We start from the raw sequence: 13395 nt of genomic DNA on the forward strand, positions 1-13395 counted from the left end.
AATTTTTTTATTTTTTTATTTGATAGTGCTTTAACTATTTAAGAAATAATTTAGAGAGTAAATTTTGGCTTTTTTCTTAATGGTAACCATTCTGCACTTGTCCAAAAGTTAATAGGCATATCATTTCCATTTCTGTTAAAAGACCTTGTTTAAATTTTACTGAGTATTTTCTATTATAAGGTAGAATAAGCATAAGGTAGACAGAGTGTTGTCTATTATCTGTTTCAGAAAACAGATACTGGAAAATTCTTATTGAAAAAGTTTGAAAATGTAACAAATTCTTAGTCAATTTACCTAAATTTTTAAATAGTAAGATATTATATATAGTCTGCTTTTGCATTTACTTAGCTCTTTCATTCTTATTAGAATGTACAGCTTCCCCCAGAAGTTCTTTCTGTTTATGTTCTCCAGAGAAGTTAACAACCACTTCTCCACAGACTGCAGTTGCTGAAAGGTTCACTGTCCTTGTGCTACCTTAGCAAGGGACAGGAGAACAGGAGAGAGATGGCATGGTGGGCAACTGCCAGGATGACAGGGTCCAGGTTGGCTCCCTTCCACCTCCAGATGTGGACCTCACATTAGCTGCTGGCTCTGAGCTGACTATGGAGAATAGACGAGATGAGAGCTATGGTCTTGCTTGGACCACTGCAACATCACAGAGCACAGAGGCATGCACAGTGCAGAGCTGCTGCATGAATGTCCCCAACTGAAAGCTAGGGGAAGTAGCTAAGCATAAAGGGAACTGTCAGTGCTTAGAGGATTTGCATGAGACTGAGAACTTTGTTGGTGGGGCTACCCACCTTCGCCATGCAGTACACAAGACGATGAGCTATGGACTGAAGTGTACCCAGTCAAGTGAGGAGGCAGCCTCTCTATCCTTATCATCCTTATTTTCTGTCCCAACTTGAGAAAAATGTGTTCACAGGAGACCATGTTTTTTCTCACCTTGAAGTCCCTGGAGCCACATGCCTACTAGTGCTGAGGGGTGCTGAGACGAGTTTTCAAACGAGTTGGATGTTGCAGTTTAACAAGGCAGATAACACCTGCATTTGTCTTTGCCACTTTCCTAAAACCCCATGAAAATGACAGCAGAGGAATGAACTCATGAGAACACAGAGTGGGAAAAGAGACCAGAGGAGCTGACAGTTGACCCTTAATGGCTACATATTTTTATAGCTGGAAAGCACATGGATGAGTGGTAGCTGACTTAGGTCAGAGAGAGGTAAAGGCTCAATGTGGTGGCAGTGATGGGAGTGGGGGTGGGGTGGGGATGACAAGAATCAAGTTGATTCACTCTGCAAAATCCTCCAGAGGCTCAGGACATGTTGATACCAGGGACATCTGAAGGCAGGAAACGGAGAGCAGAAGAGAGGAGGATTGGTTGAAAATCTTTAAAAGGATATTCTATTGGCCAGAGCCACTCTCCGTGTCACCCAATCAGCCAACAGCCCTGTCCCTCCAGTTGAAGACTGGAGGCTTACTGTCTGGAAAGACTGAAGCAGAGGGTCTTATAAGAGAAAACCCAGTCACAGCCACAGTCAGAGGGAGGCGCAAGAAAGTCAGCAGTTACAGCCACTACCCTCAAGCTCACCTCCCACCAGAGCCTCTCACTGAAGAACCTCTGGGCCCTCCCTCAATCCAGCCACTACCTCACTAATGCCCGGCACTCAGAGGTTCTTCAGCTCTGCCGCCAGCTCAGCTGGGACTAGCTGACTGAGCCTGCACACATCAGCTAATTTGCCAGGCTCTGTAGAAAATAAAAATGCAGAGCCCTTGTTTTAAAGTTCTAAGAATTTCAAGACTGTGCCAGCATAGCATTAAACTAACTGTGGGGCCCTTCTAAGAGTGGAGTTCTGTGTGACTGCACAGGTCTCTAGCTTGCCCCTTCAACACAGATGTTAGATATTTGAATATTACCATTGGTTTTAGGTACCTTACAAACATCATCTTATATAATTCTTATAATAATGCAATATGGTAGAGGATAGTGTCCCTTGTTTAAACAATTGAACAAAGGGTAAGGTTCAGCCAAGTCACAGACCTGGTGCCTACAGACCTGGAATTCAAATCCAGATGATTAGCCATTTAGAAATCCTCTTTGGAAATTTAAGTCCTTTATATTCAGCTCCTTTATGTTGATTTTCTTCAACTCACCTACCTTTAGCTCAAGGGCATTCCTCCAAAGTTCCTCAAAAACACTCAGAAACGTCAAGATTATCAACCAGGATAAGCCAGGATTCCTCAGTGCCCAAACTTCAAAGTGGCGGTTCTCATACTTAGGTGGGGATAGAAATCATCTCTGGGCCTTGTAAAAATACATTTCCAGGTCCCGCTGCCAGACAGCCTGGCTCAGCCGGTCTTGGATGTGGGCCTGGGGAATCTGTGTTTGTAGTAAGCTTCCTGGGTGATTCTTTTGGAGGTGGTCTGGACTGCCAGGGAGGAACACCACTTGAGGGGCATGAATAATGACCCCATTGTACACAGTCACAACCTCTGTCCTTTTGTGAAAAGAGGGCAGGCATCCTCAGGCACAGATCTTAGGCAATAATTTCTAAGACAAACTTTTTAGCTGGAAATTCCCACAGGTTTCACGGGTACTTTAAATTTCCCTCCACTGATGACCTCAAAGAGGAGGCTCAGGATACAGCCTCAGTGCTCACCAGGCCCATCTTCCGCCCTCCTCAGCATCGGTTAGTGTTACTGAAGTCCCAGCACATGTGCCAGCTGTGTCCGCTCATTAAGATCTTCCTTGAAATGTCCCCCAAATTTGACCACCCATTAAGATTAAGGGATTACACATTAGAGGATAACAAAAAGGTCTTTCTTCAAAGATTATTTGAATTACAATGTCTACTTATAAATTCTGGTATTTGCTTTTAAATTTCTATTCATAGCTGGGAAACTAAACTTTCCAGAACAGATTACATCTCCAATTAAACTTGTGGTCCCTTTAGCACTTAGCATTTATAATTTGATCACCATCACATCCATAATACATCAGTGCCAGGAATACAGGAGATATTCCAAAAATTGGTAGAACGGTTGAAAGAAGGAATGAACGCTCCGAGTTCAGGGCTTTTATGTCTTTGTTTTCTTTGGTGCTACAGAATTTTTAAAGTGAACTTGATTCCTTTTTTCTCATTATTCCTGACATTGGTGGTTCTGCTTTTACTGGCTTTTTGTTTCAAAACTTTGGTTTTGTTGTGTTTGATGTCTGTAAGTATATTACGCTAATATTACAGTTTTTCCCAGAAATCAAATCAATTTTTATAAAAGGCATCCCCAAACTCCTTTTAAACCTTGAAAGAATACAAATTCAGGGAATAGCACATAGTAAAAATGTTCACTTTCAAACAGTTAAAATAACTTACATTGTCCATTATATCATTCATTTCTTCCTCTGCACTCTGAAGTTTGGTTAAAATAGCTGCTCTTCGTAGGTTCAGAAACTTAAGTCGACTCATAACTGTCTAAATTTAAAGAACACATCTTTAAATACAACAGTATTTGAACATCTCAGATATTTTGAAAAAGTGATGAGCTCATGAGTAGAATATTTCCTTGCTTCCTCCAAGTTCTGGTTGTTTACTGGCAATCTTTGGTGTTCCTTGGCTTATAGACACATCACTGCAGTCCCTGCCTTTGTTGTCACATAGCCCTCTTCTGCCTGCGTGTCTGAGTCTCTTCTCTCGTAAGGGCACCAGCCACATTGCAGTAGGGCCCATCACAATTCACCAAAATGACCTCATCCTAACTTGATTCAACTGAAAAGGCCCTATTTGCATATAAAGTCACATTCACAGGTACTGGAGGTTAAGACCTCAAAATATCTTTTGGAAGGGAGCAACCCAACCAATACCAGTCTTCCCTCTGATCCCCAAATATTCATGTCCTTAGAGGTCTAGCTCTACCGGACCTCTGCAGGCAGAGGGAACAGTCACAAGAAGACAGGCAGAAATTGGAGTTAGGTTGCCACAAGCCAAGGGTTGCCCGGGGCTACTATAAGCAGGAAGTGGCAAGGATAGGTCTCACCCTGGAGGCACTGGAGTGAGCAGGACCCCACCAACACATTGATTTTGGACTTCTAGCCGCAGAACCACACAAGAATAAATTCTGCCATTTTAAACCACCTAGTTTATGGCACCCTGTGGGAGAATTTGAAACAGAGTCTGAGTTGAGAGATGGTGAGATAGACAAAGTACTGATGGTACATGGTAATCTGTAGTAGATTGTATTATTTACCCACAATTCACCCTTCCCTCCCTCTCCTTGTTTGTTTCCTAGTTCACGTTGAGTAAAGTACATTCCCTATCACATTGGTGTTGAGCTTCTCCATGTAACTTGTTTTAGCCAGTGGAATGTGGGCAGAAGTTCCAGGGTACCAATGCCAAACGGGGCTTTAACAGGCTTGGCAAGTTTCAAGCAGGCCTGTTGGAGTTTCTACCTTGAGGAAAGTGCATCTTAGGTTGCAGAAAGGGGTCAAATTTTGGATACGTTCCAAAGAAGCCTGCTGTGTATGCTTGATGCATTGAATGTGGGATGTAAGAAAAAGAAAAGAGCAGCTTGGAATTTTCAGCCCTTATCCTCCAGGCAAGAGAGAGGGGTTAGAAACAGAGTTAGTCACTCATCACGCCTTTGTAAGGACACCTCCACAAAATCCCAATAATATGGGGTTTGGAGAGCTTCCAGGTTGGAGAACACGTCTACGCCAGGATGCTGACACACCCCCAACTCCACAGGGACAGAAGCTCCTGAGTTTGGGGCCTTCTCAGACCCCACCCTATGTATCTCTTCATCTGCTGTCCATCTGCATCCTTCATTATGTCCTTTAATAAACTGGGCTTTCTGGTTCCCAGCCCCCATCCAGGACCCCCCAGGAGCCTATTCAGAGTCACCTCAATAGAACAAAAGATGCTTTTAGTGCTCTTATCACTTAGGAAATCACAAGGGTTTGGGGAGCTCTATGCCAGGAACCAGGGGCAGAGACAAATATTTATCTTCTATTATCGCACAGATGTCTCCTACTTACCTCAGATGTAAACGTGCAAGATAAAACTCATGATCCACCCTCACCACCAACCCACTCAAATACACTTCTCCTACAGTTTCCCCCCTCAGTAATGCCACATCCATCCTCCAGTGGCTCATCCTTAGAGTTTCAATTTTCAAATAATTTCAGATTATTTTTCACCAGACTATGTTCTGCCTTTCTGCTATACCATTTTACAACCCTACCAGCAATGTATGAGGTTTCCAATTTTTCTACATCCTTGCCACACTTGTTAGTCCCTGTTTTTGTTTTTGTATTTTTAATTTCATGTATCTTAGTAGGTATGAAATGGTATTTCATTATAGTTTTGTTTTGCATTTCTGTAGTGACTCAGGTTAAGCATTTTATCATGTGCTTATTGGTCGCTATTTGCTTTTATTTTTCTTTGAAGCACTTTTGATCATAAAGAGATTTTAGATTCAAGTGCAGTTTTGATTTAAATATAAACAAATGAATAAATACAACATCACATTTTTAAGTGTCAAAATGAATTTTTCAAGCAATAGTTAGAATTTAATATATTTCTCATGTTTGTTAAAATAAGTACAATCCAGTCAACAACTTTTTCATTTTCCAAACTGTGAAATATATTTTCTGAAAATTGCACTCACTGTGAAGAGCTCCTCTGGCGGCCTGTTTCCATCCAGCTCAATGAAATATAGGGAATTGTGTTCAGCCATTACTTCCTGCAAGTAATAGGAAAGAAGCATTATAACCTAGAATCACTGGGAAAACTGAATACAAGATAAGAATTTTAATATTCTATGAAGAAATCTTGAAAGCTGAAATGATATACTACATGTTATTTCCATTGCTCAAGCTATTCGAAATGACCACACTGATTTCTACTTCTTTCAGCGGCATGTGTTTGCTTTGTCATATTCTTCCTAGCATCAGGAAGTCTTGTTCTCTGCTCATCTTTTAAAATTTGATCATGGAAATAATACTTCATTATCTTGATTAGCATTTCTTCATACTCAGTGAAGCTGAACATTTTTTCTAGAGGCTTGTTACTCTTTTGCCTTTAATTTTTGTGACCTGTCTGCTCATATGTGTGGTCTGTTTATCTCAGAAGGGTGAGAACTTACAGGTTAAAAAAAACATTTCTATGACTTTTTCATAATTAATGTGGATATATTTCCAGTTTATCTTTTAATCTGAATGAGGTTTTTAAAAAATTTATTTTCCAAAGTCTTACCTGTAATGCAACTGAAGCCATCTTTTTTTCCCTTGTGATCTCATCACTTGTTCAGCTGAACATTTTCTAAGCATTTAGCACTCACCATACTTTGCACACCGCACTGGGCATTGGCGACGTGAGTATGGGAGACTATGCACTTACCCTGAAGAGACTATTTCTGCTTATTTCCCCCCTGTGAATACAGTTCTCTGATTTTCTGAATCTGCTTTTAATTATGCTTTATTTCACGCCCAGTGCCAGCCACTTTCGGACTGTGCATGGTATTTTTGTTGAAGGGAGACAGAATGTTATACACAGACATGTAAATTACTGTTAAAAGTCTATGTTTAAAGGCCAGGGACTGAAGAGGAGGAAGGGAGGAATAAAAGCCATACATAAGAAAACAAACTTGGTTCTCTCATGGACACAGACAACAGTGTGGTGACTGCCAAGGGGAGGGCGGTGGAGGAGGAGGAAGAGGGTATGGAGGGATAAATGGTGATGGCAGGAGACTTGACTTGGGTGGTGAACTCACAATACAGTGTACAGAGGATGTGTTGTGGAATTCTGCATCTGAATACTGTATAATTTTGTTAACCAGTGGTCACCCCAATAAATTCAATAAAAAGGAAAAAAGATTGGTTCTCATTTTGGTGGGTATATTACCAGAATTCAAGTGTTTACTTATTTGACTTAAAAAATACATAAACATCATAAAACAAAAAAAAACAAATAATTTTAGTTTCTCTGTCAAACAGGAAGAGGACTTGGGGAGATTGTTGTTCTACTGCCCAGCTATATGTCTGGACAAATACCCAAGTTCACTAAATGTTTGGTGAATAAATTTCCAACACAAATTTGGCAGTCTTTCTTAGATTTTTGACCATATAAAATATGTTATTTTGTAAAATAACTATAGTTTTAGTAATCATATTCTTAAAACACTGATTATTTTAATTAAAAATTCATTATTATAAAATATATAATGACCTTTTCATGTTTACATATAATTAACTTTGAATGGCATCGCCACAGAAACCAATCTGGGGATAATTCTCCTTTAGATTGCAATTTAAATAAACTAACAATTCCTTTTAAAATAAAAGATGCACCTTAAGTATACAATTGTTTTGATAAACTTATAAATTACAGATTGAAAATGATTTTACTAAAGAGTCTCTTACATGGGTTTTCCAATCTCCAACCATAAACAAATTCCCCTGGTGACTTTTGAAAACTGCAGTTCATTTAGCACTTTCAACAACACTAATGTTTTGTAAAAGTAAAATAATACTGTTCTTCGAAACAGCCTTCGGGATGGAAACTTTATTCTAAAGGCATTCTATACCAAATTCAAGAGGAGGAGCGTCAGGCAGATGATATACAGAGGTGAATAAATGTAAAAGCTGTTTAACTAGAGATAGAACACAAATGTTAATATTCCCATTTCAGTAATATATCTTGTTCTTACTTCTAAAGCATGAAGAACTGTCTCCTTATAAAGTTTAACGAGGTTCTCAACATTTCCCAAATAATCCTCAGGCCTCTGAACTAAATGTTGAAGAATTTCAGCTACGATCTTCATTTCGGCAATAAATGCCTAAAAGGAAAAAGAAAAGATTTTAAATAACTTCATGGTCATGATTACTTAAATACAACCCACATCCTTTCCTCTTTACATCTAGAGGCCATTTTGGAGGGAGAAGCAAGCAGAAGGGAACATCGGAGACTGAAGGTTTTTATTTAAGAGAGATTAAACACCCTAAAGGGCCTTTACAGATGAATAAAACTTGAAATTGACTTTGATACTTACTAATTTCTTTGTGTTCCTCAATGAGTTGGGAAGAGAAGGGAAAGAACATCAAATTTTTAGAGACCAAAAAAGGCAATTATATTTTCTCTGAATACCTGAGGTTTTAGTTTGTTCATTTACTCATTCAGAAAAGACTGATCAGGTGTTCACTATGTCCAGGCGCTTTTAGAAGCTTGAGATACCACAGGGAATAAAACCAACTAAGACACTGAGGATCCCGTATCACACATTCCAGCTGGGGGATAAAGAACATAAGTAAACAAACGAATATACAACAGGTTAGGTAGTGGATCGGTACAAGAAAGATAATGCAGGACACAGGGGATGAAGAGTAAAGGGAGAAGGTGTTACGTTAATCGGGTGGTCATGGAAAGGTCCTCTGACAAGTAACTGAGTAGAATCCAGAAGGAAATGAGGGAGAGAGGCACACAGCTTTCCGGAGAATGAATGTTTCCAGGCAGAGGGAATAGTGCATGTAAAAATTAGCCCAAGGCCTGAAAGTGTTCAATATCACACTTATTATTCTATTATTATTATCATATTTATTATCTAATTATTAATTCTAGTTTTAATCAGTGCATAAAAATCTGTATTTTATACCATTTGAACTATATTACCTATTATATAAGCTAATTTAGAACTTATCTGAAATGCTTTAATTACTATTGTGTTGGTCAAATAATATAATAACCTTAAGTATATGATTATTTAAGTATTCTAAAGTTGGAAAGCAAGGTTTTACATTTTCCACAATTATAAAAAACATTTCACCAAATAGCCCTGTAGATATATCTTTATATTGCTAATATTCTCCCTTAGAGTAGTTACTAACAGTAAAATTACTGAACCCCAAATCGTACATTTCAAAGTAGCTTAATACACAATACCTTTTCCAAAAGATGTCTTTTTTCCTCTGTAGCAGAGGATTCTGGTACATTCAGTCCCTACACAGCTTCTTATTATACCTCCTGTGTACGGAGGACGGTTACAGGCGTGGGGGATATAAATCTCTCTCCCAGTTGCACAAAGCTTACTTACATTCAGTGGTGCAGACAGATAAGCAAGTAAACAAACTGCTGAAGACTAGGTGGGAGACTAATGCAGCTGGAATAAGTGAGTAGGCTGGGAGAGACAGCGGGGATGAGATCAGAGAGGCTGGGTCCTTGGCCTTGTAAGCCAAGTGAGAAGGTGTTTGGATTTTCATCTAAGGTCACAGGTTCGTAGCTTTAAAAAATGGCTCTGGCTTCTGGAAAGAATAGAATGGGATGGGGAGGGTTGAGGAAGGTGGAAGTCACGAGAACAGTAAAAGAAATTCAGGGACATTGTTCACACTTGCCTGTATGTAAAAGTGAACACTTTCACACCATCAATCCAAGAGGGTGGCAGGTCTGCCTCTGAATACAGCTGTGCCGTTTGGCAGAGATTGCAACAGACTGGGCCCTGGGGGCTGAATCATGCCTGAAGGCATAATTTAATTATCTCCTGCAGCATTTAATTATCTCTAATTATCTTCCTATCTTCTTTTCCTATTTATTATCGTATATTTTTCCATTACCATTTAGTCCCCTTCTACCCCCAACCCTCAACCCTGGCAATCACCACACTGTTGTCCATGTCCATGTGTCCTTTATCCTTTTTGCTCAATCCCTCCACCTCCTACCTTCCCTTCCCCTTAGCTGTCATCCTGCTCTCCCTCTGTGAGTCTGTCTCTACTTTGCTTGTTAGTTCAGTTAGTTCATTAGATTCCACATATGAGTGAGATCATACGGTATTTGTCTTTCTCTGACTGGCTTGTTTCACTTAGCATAATGTTCTCCAGGTCAATCCATGCTGTTGCAAAGGGTAAAACTTTCTTCTTTTTTATGTCCCAGTAGCATTCTATTGTGTAAATGTTCCATAGTTGCTTTATCCACTCATTTACTAATGGCCACTTTGGCTGCTTCCGTATCTTGCCAATCGTAAATAACACTGTAATGAACACAGGCAGGCTTATATTCTTTCAAATTAGTGTTTTGGGTTCCTTGCAATATATTCTCAGAAGTGGAATCAGTAGGTCAACAGGCAGATTCGTTTTTAATTTTTTGAGGTATCTCCATGCTGTTGCTTTCCACAGTGGCTATACCAATATGCTTTCGCACCAACAGTGCAAAAGTGTTCCCCTTTCTCCACATCCTTGCCAGCATTTGTTGTTTGTTAATTTATTGATGATGGCCATTCTGACAGGTGTGAGGTGATACCTCATTGTGGTTTTAGTTTGCATCTCTCTGATGATTAGTGACATTGAGCATCTTTTCGTATGTCTATTGGCCATCTGTATGTCCTCTTTGGAGAAGTGTCCTTTGCTTATTTTTTATTTGGATTTTTTTTGGTGTTGAGTTTTGTAAATTTTTTATAAATTTTGGTTATTAATCCTTATCAGATGTATTGGTGAATGTGTTCTCCCCCATTTTGAGGGTTGTCTTTTTATTTTGTTGATGATTTCCTTTGCTTTGCAAAAACTTTTTAGCTTGATATAGTTTCATTTATTTATCTTTTTCTTTTTTTTACCTTGCCTGGGGAGATATATCTGACAAAATACTGCTAAGAGCAATGTCTAGGATTTTGCTGCCTATGTTTTCCTCTAGGACTTTTGTGGCTTTAGGTCTAATATTTAAGTCTTTAATTCATTTAGAATTTATTCTTGTGTGTGGTATAAGAAGTTGGTCTAGTTTCATTGTTCTGTACATATCTGTCCAATTTTCCCAAACCAGTTATTGAATAAACTATTGTTAGCCCATTGTATGTGCTTGCCTCTGTTGAATATTAATTGACTATAGAGAGTAGATTTATTTCTGGGCTCTCTATTCTGTTCCATTGATATACATATCTGTTTTTATGCCAGTACCATGCTGTCCTAGGGCCTTAGTGTATAGTTTCATACTGGGTAGCATGATTCCTCCAATTTTTTTCTTCTTTCTCAGGATCACTGTTGCTATGCATGGCCTTCCATACAAATTTTTGAAATATCTGTTCTAGTCCTGTGAAATACATCATTGGAATCTTGATAGGAATTGTGTTAAATCTATAGACTGCTTTGGGTAGTATGGACATTTTAATGATGTAAATTCTTCCTGTCCATGAACATGGTATGTGCTTCTACTTATTTGTATCTCCTTCAGTTTCTTTCTTCAGTGTCTTATAATTTTCTGAGTACAGGCCTTTTACATCTTGGTTATGCTTATTCCTAGGTATCTTATTCTTTTTGAAGCAATTGTGAATGGGGTTGTTTTCTTAATTTCCCTTTCTGTTAATTCATTATTGGCATATAAAAATGCAACTGATTTCTGGATATTAACTTTGTATTTTGCTACTTTGCTGAACTCACTTATTAGTTCTAGTAGTTTCTTGGTGGAATCTTTGGGGCTGTCTATGTACAGTATCATGTCATCTATAAATAAAGACAGTTTTACTTCTTTCTTTCCAATTGGGGTGCCTTTTATCTCTTCTTCTTGTCTGATTAATGTGGTTAGGACTTCCAGTACTAAAGAGGTGAAAGCAGACAACCCTGTCTTGTTTCCAATCTTAAGGGGAAGCTTGTAGTTTCTGCCTGTTGAGTATGATGCTGGCAGTGGTTTGTCGTATATGGCCTTTAGTATGTTTATATAAGTTTCCCCTATCCCCACTTTGCTGAGAGTTTTTATCATACACGGGTGTTGGATTTTATCAAATGCTTTTTTTGCACTTATTGATTGCTCATGTGGTTTTTATCCTTCATTTTATTTATGTCATGTATTACATTTATTGATTTGAAAACATTGTACCAACCTTGCATTTCCTGAAACAAATCCCACTTGATCATGGTGTATAATCTTTTTCATGCATTGCTCTATTCAGTTTGCTAATATTTTGTTGAGGATTTTAACATCTATGTTCATTAAGGATATTGGCTTATAATTTTATTTTTTTGAAATTTCCTTTTTTGGCTTTGGTATTAGGATGGTGCTGGCCTGTAAAATGAGCTTGGGAGCCTTTCCAAGCCTTTTGAATTTTTAAAAATAGTTTGAGAAGGAGATGTGTTAGTTCTTCCCAGAATGTTTGGTAAAATTCACTGGAAGTTATCCCGTCCAGTGCTTTCATTTACTGGGAGTTTTGATGACTGCTTCAATTTCACTAAGCATACTCTGTCTATCCAGATTCTCTTACTCTTCCTGATTTAGTTTTGGAAGATTGTATGTTTCTAGGAATTTAACCATTTCATGCAGGTTGTCCAGTTTTTTGGCATACAGTTGTTCATAATTTAATTATTTCTAATTATTTTCCTATGTTCTCTATTTTCTTTCCCCTTCCTCTTCTCCTTTCCCTTCATATCTTTCCATAATTTAATCTAGCCCGTCCTCTGTTAACAGCTTTCTTAATATCAAACTTTTCACAGACTACAGGGTGTTTTACAATTTTCAGATTACTTGCCAACTACTTTATTTTATGACGCTGATTTTGGTTTCTCTGGAGAAACCAGACTACCTGGTAAAAATAGGCCACTTTTCCCTCATGGCATGAGTTGGCTGGGCTGGAGCTGAGAGGGACATACCCTCTGAAGAAGGGCATGCACTCTCTAGCTGTGTAGAGGAAACTTCTGCAGTAATGGAGATGCTCTGTGGCTGTGCTGTCCAATGTGGAAGACAGACATGTTTGGTCACTGAGCACTCCAAATGTAGCTAGTGCTACTGAGGAACTAAATTTCTACTTTTATATAATTTTAACTAATTTAAATTTAAATACGCACATGGAGCTAGTGGCTACCATATCAGACAGTGTAGGCCTAGCCTGCCCCATTCTTCACTCTTTCCCATTATATCCCTGGCCAAAATCACAAATTGACCTATGGCCCCCATAACTGAGTTGTGACCTCTGTATCTCACCATTTTTTATTTAAGATGGTGTGTTCTATTCACACTAAAATAGCATACTTTAAAATTCCTATTTGCTACGAATAGATGCTATTATACAATGCCTTATTTGCATAGGGAAGATGTTTTTGTTTTTCAATAGGCTTTCTTATATGAATAAGTTTTTATTCATACATAATTGACATAACATTATATAGTTTCAAACACACAACATAGTGACTCAATATTTATATGCACTGCAAAATGATCACCATGCTAAGCCTAGATAACATTCATCGCCACACATGGTTATGATATTTTTTTGTCTTGTAATGAGAACTTTTAAGATCTAGTCTTAAATGAAAGAACAAATGTCAAAGATTCATTGAACCTATTAGTCAGGGAATCAGCAGTATGACAAAGCTGAAGTATATATAACCACTTAAATGAGATAGCAATTTTAGATGTAAAGCTGCTTAATATCCTA

The 13395-nt window shown here is 38.4% G+C and overlaps 1 protein-coding gene across 2 annotated transcripts in view; it reads right to left on the bottom strand.

Annotated features, from left to right (window-relative positions):
• AK9 (adenylate kinase 9) overlaps positions 1-13395 on the bottom strand; it is a 115661-nt gene that overhangs the window by 82796 nt on the left and 19470 nt on the right. For both annotated transcript variants that reach the window (XR_005069260.1, XM_037065033.1), the window contains exons 8-10: positions 7702-7830; positions 5662-5736; positions 3372-3470 (exon numbers count right to left, since the gene is read on the bottom strand). Coding sequence is in view for 1 of the 2 variants with exons in the window: in XM_037065033.1 (XP_036920928.1) it covers positions 3372-3470; positions 5662-5736; positions 7702-7830 (303 nt within the window). In the remaining variant the exon portion in view is untranslated. The remainder of the gene's footprint in view (positions 1-3371; positions 3471-5661; positions 5737-7701; positions 7831-13395) is intronic.

Source organism: Sturnira hondurensis, unplaced genomic scaffold, assembly GCF_014824575.4.
Source record: "Sturnira hondurensis isolate 20B ecotype Veracruz unplaced genomic scaffold, ASM1482457v3 Scaffold0015596, whole genome shotgun sequence".
Lineage (NCBI taxonomy): Eukaryota > Metazoa > Chordata > Mammalia > Chiroptera > Phyllostomidae > Sturnira > Sturnira hondurensis.